Raw genomic sequence first — 17,005 nt, forward strand, 5'->3', positions numbered from 1 at the left:
GCCACAATGGAGAAATGGAGGTCCCTTAAAAAGCTACAAATAGAACTACCATGTGATCCAGCGATCTCATTCTTGGATATTTACACAGAGAAAGCCATAATTCAAAAAGACATATGCATCCCAATGTTCATGGCAGCACTATTTACAATAGCCAGGACATGGAAACAAACTAAATGTCCAGAAACAGAGATGGATAAGAAGACGTGGTCCATAAACACAGTGGAATACTGCTTAGCCATGAAAAGGAACAAAATTGGGTCATTTGTAGACATGGATGGACCTAGAGACTGTCAACAATGAATTGACATGATTTTTCTCAAAGAAAAGGTCTGTCTTCCACTAGTCCAAGTGGAATAATGTAGTCTCTGAAAACTTAATCCAGGTATCACTAGGGAACTTACTGTGGAAAGACTACAGTTTTTATAGACAGAAGGTCAGCGTTTAAGCTCTGATACTATCTACCGCCATGCGAGTTTAACTCTATCCCTCAGCTGCTTACCTACTAAAGTACATAAGCCTAGGCCCACCCCCACAGATCTACTATGAATATCAAAAAAGTCAAATGAGATGAAACTACATCATAAATACTACAATGCAGGGCATGTATTGATTAATATCTAACATATCAAAATCGCTTTATGGTTTGAAAGTCATTTGATCAACACAATTCATACTTGGATGTCCTGTTCATCATAGTAAATACTTTGAAAGTATCAGCTTGTATAACAGCCCCAGCTCACAGATGGGAAAAAAACGAGGCTCTCTGAGCTTAGAAGTCTCCTGAAGCTTAATGGAAAGGGCACACGGACCCCATGCGATCACACAGAAGGGGAAAAAGACGGAATGCAGCTGGCACGTGACTCACTTCCCTCCTGCTCACCTTCTGAAGGGGGACACAGAGGGACGGGTCAGTGCCCCCAAGAAAAGAAGGCAGGGCCAGGGTGGTCTCCTCGAGAACACGCAGACCGCTGGACCTCTTGGTAAGGATGCCAGTGATACTGACCAAGACTAGAACCTTATCTCCAGGAAGCGGCGCGCAGCATGTCCTTAGTCTAAGACTGCCTGTTACAGCCAAACCTGGGACCCAGAACTAACGGGCCACGTGGCTCCCCGGAGATGTCGCGTAAGCCAGGTAATGATGTGAGGATAAAACAGAGAGGCTTCACAGCCGAAACGCTCTAGAAATCTCTCTTTCCATCTCAACCCGTGCTGTAGAGAAATGGCTTATGTTCTTCAGCTGTGTTCCCCATCTAGATTCTGAGTTACCGTTCTACTCTGCTGTGTGTGTAGTATGAGTGCCTACACCCCGGCTGCCCCCCAGGCTTTGGCACACACAAGTTTCCCTTGCTGGCAGTGGTTCTCAACCTTGCCCATAAATTAGAATCACTGGCGGAGCTCTGCACCACCCCAAAGTTCAGTCGACACCCCAGAAAAGTTAAGTCAGAATCTCCAGGCTGGGCTGTCACCAGAAGCTAGATGTTGGCATGTTATAGCTGCCAGGTGACTCTAGGAGGCAACCAGGCTCAGATCCAGCCCCAGGTTAGAGAGCTTCCATCTGATCGATGCGTGACCTCCCTTAACATGGTTTGTGCTAAGTGAAGAAACACAGCATTTTAAAAATATTGGTGCACAATTATAAATTAGGCTTTTATATTAATCTGAGCATTTTTTTCAAAATCATGTCTTACGCTTAAAATTAGTCCTAAAGACCACTAAACTGAATAATTATGGACATCTCCCTTTACTTAAGTTTTGCCCTTCACTGAACCAGCAAAAATCTCTTGCATGTGAAACGCCTGTATTTATCTGTTTATGTGGTTATTTACTTGTTTATTCACTTAATCGTTTCCTGCTTGTTTCCAAAAGAATGTAGGAAAGTTTTATTCACATTTATATTATCCGGGCCATGAGCAGAGAATTGTAAAAGCTCAATGGGACAAGAAAGTAAATAAAAGAAAGGACGGCTGCCTAATCCTCTATAATTGCTGCAATATTATTCTGCTCATTTGTTGAATACGATTCATGTTCAAAAGGATCTTCTTTAATGCAGACACGCAAACTCCATTCACTAAAGATTAGCTGGCTCAACGGTAAAGAAGCTGTGTCTCCCTATTTCTGACCAACAATACGGTTCTCTAGGCCATATATTTTATCATTTAAAACCGTTCAATTTAGCCTTGTACTATATATATATTTCACCCTGGGTTGGGAAGATCCCTGGAGAAGGGAAAGGCTACCCACTCCGGTATTTTGGCCTGGAGAAGTCCGTGGACTGTATAGTCAGTGGGGTTGCAAAGAGTCGGACACAACTGAGCGACTTTCACTAAGCCACTGTTGAAAGAGAGGCAGGGAGAGATAAAGAGACGAGCTTCCTCGGTGGTTCAGTGGTGAAGACTCCTCCTGCCAATGCAGCAGACAGCAGAAGACATAGGTTTGATCCCTCGGTCAGGGAGATCCCCTGGAGCAAGAAACGGCAACTCACTCCACTATTTTTGCCTGAGTAATCGCATGGACTGCAGCCCACCTGGTTCCTCTGTCCCTGGGTTGCCAAAGAATCAGATACGACTAAGCATCTAAACAACAACTATCCCAACAATTCCAATACGAGTAATTAACAAACACCAATGTGTCATTATTCAAGCCTGTTCATCTGAAGCACGTCACTGCTCTGATCGTCTGTTACAAGTGCATTCTGCTACCGAGTTTGGCGTCCACCATGGGTTCCCCTTTCACCGCATGTCACCCACTCTCACCCGGCCATCACAGCTCTTACCAGATGGAGCAGGGACCCTCCGGAGGACACAGGCATGTGGGGGTCGGCCCCCTCCTTCAGGAGTCGCAGCGCTGGAAGAATGAGAGAGGAGAGTTACAGCACATCTTTGCTCCACACCCTGAACCAGAAGGTGTAGCGTTTCCTCAGCGTCTAAATCCCAAACAGCCATGAAAGCCAAAGAAGATGCACGCGTCGTCGTCCAACCTTATTTTGGGGATTTAAGCTTGGCAGCGTTTCTCTTCACATTGAAACCCGTTTCTTGGTTTGCCAACATCATCACCTATTACAGCCCCACAAATTATTCCCAAAGGACACACTCTTACAATTTATTATTTCAAAGTGCCTAGCTTAAGCTTCTGTCATAGATCAAGGAGAAATAAGCAAAAAGAAGGGAATCACTTCACTCAGCTCATGTATGCTTTAGCTCACTCTTATTTTTTTAAACTCAGTAGGACTCATTGGCTTAGAACAATAAAAGCTGACACTTTGCACATTAAACTCTCCTTTGTGCAATTACCCCTTGGCCCCACTTCCATCATTCTCCCAAAGCCATTTGTAGCTAAATGAGAAATGTCAGATGGCTCAAAATAGATGCCACTCATCAGGATAACAGCACAGCTGAAAAGAGACCCGGGTTTCCATTTGAACAGCAGAGGTGGACCGGGTAGGGCATGGAATGCAACAGGCCTTGGGAGATAGACTGTGTTGTTAAAATATCTTCCGTGACACACTGTGGGCTACAAGAGGCCCATCCATCCCCCAAGACCCTTCTCCAGTTCCCCCTGTTAACAGCAGTATCACAGTTTTCATAAAGAGCCACTCTTGCTTTGTCCACAAATAGATAACTAAAACAACAGTTCTTCGAGTTTGTTATTACACAGAACTGCACACAATAACTAAGATTCAAACTCATACCTTCCAGAGCAAACTGTCTTTCCACTAACTTTCTCTGTAACTTGTAACGTTATTAGAACACACACACTGTTCTTGTCACCCCACTTGACATACTTGTCACCCCAAGTCTTGACTGTGTTCCAATCTCTAGTTTGTCACCATCTTCCCCAACTTTAACCGCACATCACAGAGGATGAACACAGCTCCTCTCATACCACTTTCTCTCCCAGACTCTCTCTTCCACGATGTTTACACGAGGGATGAAGAGGAGGCATGCCAGCCCCATGGGCGTGACAAACCCACACCCAGCCCAGTGCAGTCTCCAAACAGCCTCTCCTGAAATGGGGGCATCCCTGTCCAAATCTGTCTCCTTGGGAAAGTCAGATGCATTCCATGCTCTCAGACCAACAGTGACACTTGGCCTGGCTCCTTGATCTTACAGCCTGGTCCTCCCAGCCCTCTTCCACAAAGAAGCACCTCCGTAGAAGCATGTCTACACTATTCATTCACCCAACAGCTTTGCCTTGATGATATTCTTTCTTTAATAATTTAACTCTTTTTGTAACCTAGATTCTCCTAATGTGGGTAGTTGCTGACAAAGGTATAGATCTCACCGGATGAGTTGTAACCTGGCATCATATGGCTCATCCATTTGCGGACACAGGTACCTCCCTTGTCTGCCCTTTACAGGAAAGTCCATGAAGGTGAGGCCTTTGCTTTTCTTCCCATCTCTGAGTTGCTGTGAAGCAGCCTGTTGCCCAGCTGTGTGTTAACGGGCTTCCCGGCTCCCTTCCTCAGTCCCCTTCTGTACATACGTGTATTAAGTGTATGCACGTCTATTCCCTCATATACTTCCTGCCCTTAATTTTAAAAAATGTGTTCATGAAAACAGAAAGTCCCTTAACTATATTTACCAATAGTTTTCTCAGAATGAAAATAGCACTTTTACCCTAATAATTATTTGCTTAACAAATGAAGTTATTCATCTTGAACTGGCTGATACCTCCTTGGTGCTTTATGGTCTTTACAACAAAGAACTTGTACTGGAGTGATCACACTACCAATAGTGAGGAAGATTATACTTTACTAGTTAAAACAGTAGCAAAATGCTATTATATTTCTACAAAGAATCCACCATGCACACATGTGGTAAACTACACATAATATAAATCAGTGATACACTGGCCTTGCAGTTCTACCCATTTGAGACTGAGCCCCATTGGGGAAGCTAACAGACTTCTATGTCTTAGCTTTCTGTTAGTAAAATAACAGACAATTTTTGGACTCACACAATGAGAGTGTAGGGTGAATTAAATGGAACAACACCTACAGCAAACTGATCAAGCTTCCTGGCACTGGCCAGGGGGTTACTAAATGATTTTTATTAGTAAAATTACTGTTTAAATTATAAAACCAATAATGATGTATCATTAAACACATACCTTAAGGTTTATTCTGAATTTTCTCAAAACCTTCTGGTTATTAAATGGTGAATTTAAGTATAGGATGTAAACCAATGCAAATTTACCAATATTCATTGAAAAATGAGTATACAATTTATCAGGCAGAATAAAGGGGCAGAAGAGGCCAATGGAGGAGATGATGGGAGAATGATGAGCAAGGGGGGAGCAAGCAACTGTCAGGAGTAGAAGGCTGTGTGTGACTTGGAGGAGTGTGTTGTGGGGGATATTTTAAATTACACTACGAGATGCGGGCATCATTCTGTGGCCAATGAAGAGGATCATAGCCTATTAAGCAAAGAAGTAAAAAAAATCCTTAGGCAGGTGCTGTGGACTAAACGTTTGTGTTTCCACAGGAGCAGGTGGGCCATGTGCTGGTGAATGCTCAAGGATGGATGCGGACGTCCAGATGATGGTGGATGGATGGGATGGTGGACAGATGGATGCGGACGTCCAGATGATGGTGGGTGGATGGGATGGTGGACAGTTGGAAGGATGGGTGGATGGATGGACATGCATTTAGGAATTTGCTGCTACACAGGCTGCGCAGCCCACAGTTTGTTGTAAATTCCATATAATCAAATGATTCTCACAAAATGATTTTGATTTTTACTTAACTCTTAAATCCACACAGTCAATCTTTGTTTCCAATTAATGACTGGGACCTTAATATTCTGGTGGATATTTTCACTGAAATTAATGAGTATGAGCCAGGGATCAGGAAAGTATGGCTGTCAGGCCAAATCTGTCAGCATACAGCTTAAACTAAGAATGACTTCTACAATTCTGAAAGGTGTGTGAGGAAAAGATAACAATTAAAAAAAAAAAAAAGACAAAAAAATCCAAGAACGTGTTACCCATACTGTGTGTGACCCTTAAAGTTTAAAATACTTGCTAACTGACCTTCACAGAAAAGGTTTGCTGACTCCTGAGTAAGATTGAAGTGAAACAGTGAAGGACGTCAGAACTTCAGGAATTTATCAACAACCTGAGCAACATCTTGGCTAATTAGATATTAGTTTCTGAACAGTGTAATCTTATTTTATGACATCTCTGTGCTTTTCACAATATAGTGGCCACTGACACAATACATTTTAAAGAACAACCTGCATCACCAACACTTTCTCCACCACTTCTTGAATTCTACAGTCAGGATAATAAATCAAGCTCTGATTTCTAGCACTGGCTGATTCCTTTGGTGTAAATCTCCCACCATGGCTGATCCCAAGCTACCAGGGTTTGGTGTCACTGAACCCAGAGTTTGGAGGCGATGTGACTCAGCTCACAGTTCTGTGGCATTTCTATCACACAGACAAAAGAAACAAAACTTTGAGAGAGAAAAAATAGAGGAAAATGTAGAGAACGGATTAGGAAGTGATGAGCTTTGAGCTTTACCTTTGTTTTTATTACGATCTAAGTAATAACGAGTTCATTACAATTCAGTACTTACTTTTAAGTTTTAGTTGTTCATATAGGTTTTTTTAAAACTGTTTTACAACCAACTCATTAATTCCTGACATTTTAACAGTCGGCTCTCAGGGGCTGTGAGAACAGCCACCAGCATGGTGCAGGAGGCACCACGATGGGTAAACACGAGGTGGATAAGGAACGCTGTCCAAGAATATCCAGGAATGAGATGGACTCTGCGCCCAGCAACTGCAGCACCTCCTTCGTGCCACAGTGAAACCAGTGAAAAACTCCAGCCCTTCCCTCACTCAGGCCGACTTCAAACTCACAAGAAAAAGAAGGGAGATCCGGCATTTGCTCTTCCTAGATAGAAAGACCGTTTTCTTAAGCACTGTTCACACTGTCATAACTAAAGTGGAACCACAGACTGGTTATAGGCTGGTTTTCCCCTAAACATGGTGGATCCAGAGCAAGAATGAGACAAAATCGACCACTGACCAAATAAAGAAACAGTATATTCCTCACATATACAAATGATTCCGTTCCGTCGCTCACTCGTGTCCGACTCTTTGCGACCCCGTGGACTGTAGCCTACCAGGCTTCTCCGTCCATGGGATTCTCCAGGCAAGAATACTGGAGTGGGTTACCGTTTCCTTCTCCAGGGGATCTTCCCGACCCAGGGATTGAACCCGGGTCTCCCGCATTGGAGGCAGACACTTTAACCTCTGAGCCAAATGGTAGACTGTGCTAAATTGTAAGCCTGTGCTAAGGGTTAAAAATGACATCGTAAGAGACCCAGATGTAAAGACACAATAAAGAAAATATAAATTCATGGTAAGCACACACTGAGCTTTCTGAAGCATGGCGGGATCTGACACTGCACAGTGCTTTAGTATAAGAATTACTTTGATTCTCCCAACTCTATGACACAGATACTGTGCTTGCATGTGTATCAATACAATCGATAAGGAAACTGAGGCTTATAAGTTATGTGATGGTAGCATGGTGGATGTAAAACCTGTGGCTTCAAGGATTGTGTTCTTAACAGTGAAGAGCATCAGGACAATTTACCTCTCATGTGACAAGACAGTGGAAGGGTCACCTTCAACTCGGGAACAGCAACAGGATTCAAGATCTACGGCAACGTCCTCACAATTAATAATTTTGTGGGAAACTGTCCCAACTCAGGTTCAAATACTTTCTTCAAAAAGGTTCCAGTTCATAACAACTTTACAACAACATAGTTGGAACTGACAGTCAAGTGAAAAGGCACCTTGACTCAGAGTCTGTTACAATAAAATCTGCAAGGAAACAGCTCAAGGAAAAACAGCCATCTGGGGACCAAGCAGAATAATGAAGCTGAGGCTCCTTTTAGAGTGTTGCTGCTTGGAACTGATTCAGCATTTATTGTATATTTGTGGCTTCATCATCAAGCTGCCACAGAAGTTCCATCGCAATGTCTGTGTGGGGGACATGATTTGATATTTAAAAAGAAACATCCAGTCTCTAAATCTTCAGCTATTGGGGCAAAATGGATGAAAATATATCATCGTTAATAGGATCTGCAGCTGTCTCCCCTGCACATCCCCACCATCATCCCATCATCAACCATCACAAAGCCAATGATGATGATAGTCATCATTGAAAGTGTCTAGATACGACAGATTTACCTGTGTTGAGGGCAGTCAGCACGTCGATGATGGTAACTTGATAACAGCAAGTGCTTGGCTGATCATAGGAGCTGGGGTGGACATCTGATTGCACAGTAATCTCTGCTCTGACATGGTTCTCGTGATAACAGGGGTTTTGTATTCACAAAGATTTCACATTTGAAATCAACAGAGTCAAGGAAGAGTGAAACAAAACATTACTACAGCTTCTAAGTTGTGTCCTCACAGGGAAGCCCTGCAAAGGAACATTCTCTAGAGTACTAAAGTTTAGAAATGTTGGTTACTAAGTAGTAACTGCATAAGTCGCTTCAGTCGTGTTTGACTCTTTGTGACCCGATGGATCACAGCCCACCAGGCTCCTCTGTCCATGGGATTCTCCAGGCAAAAATACTGCAGCTGGTTGCCATGCCCTCCTCCAGGGGATCTTCCCAACCCAGAGACTGAACCCGTATCTCATGTCTCCTGCATTGGCAAGAGTGGGTTCTTTACCACTAGTGCCACGTGGGAAGCTCAAGTAGTAACTATTTTTTGGTAAATTTACCTACTACAACTAATATCAGTGAGAACAATGAGAAAAGAAGTTATAAAGTGGCAAACTGATCCTTCATTCTCCAAGACATTTTCTTATCAAAAAGCGAAAACACCTCCCTATCAAAACCGATAGCATTTTTGTAGAAAAAAGACAAGCAGATCCTAAAATTCATAGGAGACTCAAATAGCCAAAATAATCTTGAAAAAGAAAGAAAATGAAAAAAAGAAAAAGATAAAGCACGTGGGATGACTCACTTTCCAATTTCAAAACTAACTACAAAGCTTTGGTCATCAAAACAGTGTGGTGCTGGCTGAAGACAGATATATAGACCAATGAAATGAGAATCAGAATTCAAACAGCCAAAAGGTGAAAACAACCCAAATGTCCATCAACTGACTAATGGGTAAAGAAAGTGAGTTAGAGCTACATAATGGAAAATTATTTAGCTATGAAACAGGAAATAAATTTACGTTACAAGATCAGTTCAGTTCAGTCCCTCAGTCATGTGCGACTCTTTGCAACCCCATGGACTGCAGCACGCCAGGCCTCCCTGTCCACCACCATCTCCCGGAGTTCACTCAAACTCATGTCCATCAAGTTGGTGATGCCATCCAGCCATCTCATCCTCTGTCGTCCCCTTCTTCTGCTTTCAGTCTTTCCCAGCATCAGGGTCTTTTCAAATGAGTCAGTTCTTTGCATCAGGTGGCCAAAGTTTTGGAGTTTCAGCTTCAACATCAGTCCTTCCAATGAATATTCAGGACTGATTTCCTTTAGGATGGACTGGTTGGATCTCCTTGCAGTCCAAGGGACTCTCAAGAGTCTTCTCCAACACCACAGTTCAAAAGCACCAATTCTTCAGTGCTCAGCTTTCTTTATAGTCCAACTCTCACATCCATACATGACCACTGGAAAACCCATAGCCTTGACCAGACAGACCTTTGGTGGCAAAGTGATGTTGCTGCTTTTTAACATGCTGTGTAGGTTGGTCACAGCTTTTCTTCCAGGGAGCAAGGGTCTTTTAATTTCATGGCTGCAGTCACTATCTGCAGTGATTTTGGAGTCCAAAAAAAATTAAGTCTGTCATGGTTTCTGATTTGCCATGAAGTGATGGGACCGGATGCCATGATCTTTGAGTTTTAGGCCAAACTTTTCACTCTGCTCTTTCGCTTTCATCAGGAGGCTCTTTAGTTCTTCTTCGCTTTCTGCCATAAGAGTGATGTCATCTGCATATCTGAGGTTATTGTTACAACATAAATGAATATTTAAAAACTAAGTGAGAGAAGCCAGACACAGTAAGCTATATAGTGTGAGATTTCACTTATATGAAATATCCAGAGAGAGGAAATCCATAGAGATGGAAAGCAGACTGGTGGTTGTCAGTGGCTGAGTGAGGGGGAAATGGAGGTTGAGTGTCTAAGGGATTCAGTATTTCCATTTGGGGTGATGACACGCATGTCCTGAAACTAAATAGTGGTGATAGACGCAGAACATTGTGAATGTGCTAAATGGTACATTTTAAAACAATGAAAATGGGCAGTTGTATTTCAGATGGATTTTATCACAATAAAAAGCTATAATCCTCCTACTGTGATGCTCTTATTAAACTTTATAACCTTCTTAAACCACATATGCTTTATTATATCTTATTAAACTATGTATGAAAGTCAAAGTCAAAGTCAGTCATGTCTGACTCTCCGTGACCCCATGGACTATACAGTCCATGGAATTCTCCAGACCAGAAGACTGGAATGGGTAGCCTTTCCCTTCTCCAGGGGATCTTCCCAACCCAAGGGTTCAAACCCACATCTCCCACATTGCAGGTGGATTCTTTACCAGCTGAGCCACCAGGGAAGCCCAAGAACACTGGAGTGGGTAGTTTATTGCTTCTCCAGCGGATCTTCCCAACCCAGGAATTGAACCAGGGTCTCCTGCACTGCAGGCGGATTCTTTACCAACTGAGCTACCAGGGAAACTATGTAAAAAATGTATACAGAATGAAAAATAGAAATAGTTTTATTTGCATAAGTCCTATTTGTGTTTCTCAATAATCCTGAAGCAGGATAGGAATAATTCTGAGTGATAATGAAGTCTTATCTGTAAAATATCATTTTGAAAATTTTTCCTCCAATGTGCTGAAATAGGTATGTTTAGCCAAAAGAATGTATGTAGAGAGCAGTTCTGAATTCAGAAGTATAGTTCTGGTCACTTAAGAATGAACTCAGCAGGGGTGTTCAAGTCTAACTAGCACCCTCAGTTCAGTTCAGTCACTCAGTCGTGTCCGACTCTTTGTGACCCCATGAATCACAGCACGCCAGGCCTCCCTGTCCATCACCAACTCCCGGAGTTCACTCAAACTCATGACACCAGTTTTTACAGTTTCAACTCAGCACCAAATAAACCACATGTTAGTCATTACTTGACTCCGATATTTCCCAGGTTACTATTTCAATGTCTACCTTTTTTTCTGAGTCTCATTCATCAGTACATTTTTCTTTTTTATGCTCTGACCTGTGTGCCATTAAGCATTTATAACTGTTGTCCCCAGAGATGCTCATGTGGAAAAATACATACCATGTGACACATTTAGGAAAGAGATAAACACTGCCCCTAAGAAATGATCAATTCCAATTTCAATACTTGCCAGAGGCTTCCACACTCAACAAAACTGAGGGAGCCCGCCCTTTCCTTGGTGCTCATGACCTCAGAAGCTGCCAGAAAAATCTATTTATCAGAGGTAGGTCTTCACAGAAGAGAACTGCCCTACAACTGCAAAATCAACAGTTTTTCATGTGCCTGCATGTTGCATACTTTAATTAACCGATTTCAATTTGTGTCTTAAATACTCTTGAAATCCAGCATTCTGTGTGCAGGCTAAGTTACGCCGATGAATCTCAAATACCTCCGTTAGTCTCAGAAGTACTGAGGACATTTCCGTCTCATGAAAAATCAAGGAAACATAAGGCATGCATCATGGATATCATTCCTTAAAGAGTAGGTCTTGAAGAGAAATCTGTTCCTGGTACCCAGGTCTTTATATAGCTGAAATCTATACTGAGCATTTACATTTGACTCATGACGTTCCGTGTTTAAAATTCCATTATTAAGGGAAGTGAATTGCGACCCCATGGACTATGTAGTCCATGGAATCCTCCAGGCCAGAATACTGGAGTAGGTAGCCTTTCCCTTCTCCAAGGAAAGTTCCCAACCCAGGGATCGAACCCAGGTCTCCGGCATTGCAGGTGGATTCTTTACCAGCTGAGCCACCAGGGAAGCCCAGCACTGGAGTGGGTAACTGTTCCCTTCTCTGGGGGATCTTCCTGACCTGGGGATTGAACCCAGGTCTCTGGCATTGCAGGCAGATCCTTTACTAGCTGAGCCACCAGGGAAGCCCAAGAATACTGGAGTGGGTAGCCTAACTCTTCTCCAGCAGATCTTCCTGACTCAGGAATCGAACCGGGGTCTCCTACATTGCAGACAGATTCTTCACCATCTGAGCCACCAGGGAAGCTCATTATTAAGTGTGAGAGGAAAACAAAGGCAGAGGCAAACATCCAACAAGTTAGGCTTTAGGGATGTTTCAAAATGCCATTGAAAGCAGTGCCTTTTAACCTAGAGATATTAATGACAAATCTGCTTTTGAATCTGAAAAGGGCACTTCCTATGTTGTGATCTAGTCAATCTCTAAACCGAGGTCAACACCTATGCAGAGTAGGCTTTCCTGAAAGCTCAGGAATGTGGCGGCAGTAATAGATGTGGCTCTTTTTCTAGCCTATTTATGTTCATTAAACATGTAACTCACGAGAGTGTGGACTGCAAAAGTCACCTCTCTTCAAACCAGAAATAACATTGACTTGGCTAGATATTACAATGGCTAAACAAGTGAGGAGGTACATCCTCCATCACTCTGGACTCAAGAATCCTTATAACACAAACAAACAGTATGAGTCCAAATGATGAAATGGCTTGTGCTCAGACTTCTTGTTTCTTTCTCTCCCCTCACTACTTTTTTACACTATTCAGACCAGGATGGTTTTCAGCTTTTCTCTCTGCTATTGAAAATACAATCTAGGGACTTCCCTGGTGGCCCTTTGGTTAAGGCTCTGCGTATCCAGTACAGAGGGTGCAGGTTCAATCCCTGGTCCGGGAACTAAGATCTCACATGCTTCAGGGTGTGGCTGTAAAGTTTAAAAAAAAGATAGAAGAAGAAGAAGAAAAAAATAATAATCTAACGGGCAAAAAAACTGGAAGACCACAAAATACATACCATACAAAATACATTCGGTGAGAAATAAACGAAGCAGAGTCAGACACTTTCCTGAGCCTCACACTCACTTCAATTACACAAGCAGCTATTCTGGCCAACACTTACCTGGAAATATTAGAAAACAGAACTATGCCCATGTACGGCAAGTAGACGGACTCTAATTTGGACACAGGAGAAAGTAAATTAAAAACCTGTATAATTTGTTAATATCTTGTCAAGGTAAAATTAATCAAAGCCTACAATTACAGTAAGAATCATCATTTTACAAACAGGAGGGAATGCTAGCTCAGGACATGTAAAAATGCTTAGCTACATTAAGGAGAGCAGTGATGGGAGCCTGTGTAAAACCTGACTGTGCAGAACTAATACAACTTCACTGACACTCTCCCGGCCGCCAATTTCCGGCCTATTCGGGATGTGTATTTTGGGGCTGTGACTTTGCTGGTTATGTGGCCTTCTCTTTTTAAAGTAAAAGAGTACCAATAAAAGTTTTCAATCTTTTCAGAAGCACAGTATATTATGAATATTAATTTATTAAACACAAAAGTGAGATGAGTTGACATTTGGCCATATTGATGTCCTATGTTGCCCAAAAATAGCCCTGCTATGGACTACTGCTACACAGATTGCTATGTGAATCTTAGATTCACTGCCAACTTTGAGACACAAACTCAAATAAAAATATTAAACTGTATTTATTCTATGTTAGGAAGACTCTACCGTTCCCAAAAGGAAATCAGTTAAACCTAACTACATGTGTCTTTTTTTTTACATTTAACTTATTAATTCAGCCTCCACATGGTTAATTCCAGGGCAGGAAATAAAACTTATGATTTTCACTGCTCTTTTGTATCTTATCCCTTTGCTGGCTACACAGATGCACGTCGGGTACAACACATCACGGAGGAACCAGAAAAACCCCAAGGTGGGAGAAAGCTGTGCTTTGAAAATCACCTGTAAGAAAATCTGATAAGACCTGCCCCCCTTTCTCACCTTAAGTCATCCCGCAATGTTGCTGCAAAACGATTTTTTTTCAAATTAGCCCATTATCCACGTCCATGTACTAAATAATCTTCATTGTTCTGAGACCATAACAATCCATTCAGTTCTAACACACGTTATTTCACAGTTCTTTAAGCAATGCTCAGAGTGCTGGGCTGACACATGCATTGCTCATCACTGCTTCAAGCTTTTGTCTACTGGATTTAAGCGTTAGTTCCCAAGGCTGTGTCAGTTTGGGACTAGAACCCATATATTCAAATCATCAAAAAATATTTTTAGATTATCACAGAACTGGGGTTAGGAATAAAGGTATTTACAATAAAAATGCATATTAAAATGTCTATGCGTGTAATGAAACACATTTAAGCTCCAAACTAAGAAGAAGATGCTTATTTTTATTGGATCAAAAAGACTTAGCAACGTTGAGACACTGAGTACCTTGGCAGCTTTAGTCTACAATACAGTTGACAGTGAAGATAGGCAACTACCTAGAAGATCAAGGGATTAAAGAGTGAGTTAAAGGAAAACAGACAAATGACACTGCAAGGAACTAAGCGGCTGAGGTGACTTCAGGGAAGCAATGAGATGCAGATACAGAGGGAATGTAAAATGGTACAGCTGGTGAGCAAGTGAAGCAGCTACCAGGTAACCCCATGGAGAAGATGGAGACACGTGTGGTCCACCAGCAACACTCGACGATGGAGCCTCACCCACACACCGAAGGCCAGACACACACGGTATTTTACAGCACGATTACGTGAGCGTGCGTGTGTGTGTGTCTGTGTGTGTGAGTGAGAGAGACAGAACACGACAGAGAGCCACTGTTTCCTGCTAGTATCATTATTTTAATTTCACTGATTAAAATCAACCCTGATTATCAGAGCAATCCAGTAAAGTAGCTTAATTTAACAATTGGCTAAATTAAGTAGAACAAAATCTACAGAACGCATGCAGGAAGCATTAATGTAGAGCAAAAGCTGACTGTCCCCCGTTACACAGATATACTAACTGGTTCAGTGAACTCCACAGGCCACTGTGATCCTTGGCACGCGCCTAACAGTCTCATCTCATGCGTCTGCTCTTGAAGACATTTTAAGTTTTGTCTTTTTCCTCAAAAGGAGTTTTTGCTCTTCAATCTTGATCTCACAAAGACCATCTTCTAGTTGCTGTTTTTCAAAAGATCTTTTCTCTTTTTTTTTTTTTTGGTTTTATAATAAATATATAAAAAAGTAAAAAGGCAACTTAGAATCAAGATTAAAAGAACTGTTTGGCTAAAATACGTATAATCAACAGCATAGGTAACAGAGCATCTTTGTTAATTCTTTGCCATGAACTAATGGTCTAATTTAAATTTTTCAAACCACATATCACTACTAAAAGAAGAAAGAAAAATATTTATGCAGTAGAGAATAAGATTTTGCACGTTGGGGTGGCATATATCGCCAGAGGATCATTTCTTCAATGTGGTTGCTGTGAACAGTTTAGAAGAGTTTCAATGGCTTGAATTGTAGCTAATTTGCTTACTTCTAAAAGGTTCTCTTAGAACCTTTAGCAGTTAAGTTCATTTCATAGAAAATATATTTAGGAACTTTCATACGAAAAAGATTAAGATTAATGAAAAAATTAAGAATGAATCTCTTCAAGGATGTGGAATTCAAATGATCAAAAGGAGTCAGTGCACGCCTCTCTGTGTGTGAGAGGGACAAAGAAACAGAAAAAGAGACAAATAGAGACACAAGCCTTCATTACCAGGCTCCACTCATGCAGAAGACACAACAGTATGGTGGCGAGGCAGTCCCAAGGGGGCCCCCTCTCGTGACTCACCCCCTGGGGTTCGTATCTGTTATGACTCTCTCCCCTGAACATAGCTGAAACTGTGACAACTTGTCACCAAGGTTCCAGGGTATCAGTTCTGTGCCTGTCTTGACAGACTAATAGAGACTCTATTTGAATTCGGCCTCAGGCTGAGCTGAGAGGCCACTTGCCAAGAAGCTGAGATGGGTTCCAGGACCTGAGACATCCTGAAAGAAGCCAGGGCCCTTGGCCCTAACCCACAGGGAACGAGTCAGCTTATAAGAAGGTTCTTCTCCAGTCAGGTCTCCAACACAGCCCCCCCTCAGCTTAACCACGGCCACTTGAGACCCTAAGTAACAGACTCAGTGATGCCACGGTCAGGCTCCTGAGCCAAGCGTGTGCCTTAAGGGGCTATGCGGGTGATTAATTTGCTACAGAGCAAACCTCGTTGTTCAGTCGCTCAGTCGTGTCGACTCTTTGCGACCCCAGGGACTGTGCAGCACGCCAGGCTTCCCTGTCCTTCACCGTCTCCCAGAGTTTGCTCAAACTCACGTCCCTTGAGTCGGTGATGCCTTCCAACCACTGAGCAATGGAAAACTCATAAAGCCCACCCCAGAGTGATGTGTGAAAACAAGCTTATTAATCAAGGGAAACATAATTTCACACTTTTGAGTATCTGGGGACTTTTGGAAGAGAAAAGAGAGGAAAAAAGAGGAAAGTGGTGGAATATTTTAGCAGGTTTTGGGTTACAGATATTTTATTTAGTGGGGGAACACAGCAGAGATTGAGAGAACAGGGAAAAGTCTTTGCATTGGAACCAGTACTATGAAGAAGGCTGGGAAGCCAAAAAAAAAGAAAAGAAAGTGGGATGTATGTGAATAAACCCGGAGAGAAGACTGACAGCAGGGACTTAAGTTGTAGTGAAACTAGAGATAATGAAAAACACGCTGAGATCAGGTTACAAAAATCCTGAAACTGCACAACATGAAAGAGGGTCTTCATTCTTCCAGAAAAAATGGCAGGTAGGCATTTGAGAGTAGGAATGACATTGCTAGGATCTTTTGGGAACAGCACTAATGTACTTGAGTGCATGAGATATCAGAAGAATGAAATATTGAAGGTAGAAACTCCAGATAGAACACCACTGACAGTAAAAAGTGAAAGTGTTAGTCACTCAGTCCAGTCCGACTCTTCGCGACCCCATGGACG

At 42.3% G+C, this 17,005-nt stretch overlaps 1 protein-coding gene across 1 annotated transcript in view; it reads right to left on the reverse strand.

Moving 5' to 3' along the window:
- Positions 1 to 17,005, reverse strand: part of MYO16 (myosin XVI) — a 478,842-nt gene that overhangs the window by 357,268 nt on the left and 104,569 nt on the right. The window contains exon 3 of the mRNA XM_055426698.2: positions 2,774 to 2,844. Within this exon, the coding sequence (XP_055282673.2) occupies positions 2,774 to 2,844 (71 nt within the window). The remainder of the gene's footprint in view (positions 1 to 2,773; positions 2,845 to 17,005) is intronic.

Source organism: Moschus berezovskii, chromosome 13, assembly GCF_049115385.1.
Source record: "Moschus berezovskii isolate FMDL1 chromosome 13, NW_MosBer_1.0, whole genome shotgun sequence".
Lineage (NCBI taxonomy): Eukaryota > Metazoa > Chordata > Mammalia > Artiodactyla > Moschidae > Moschus > Moschus berezovskii.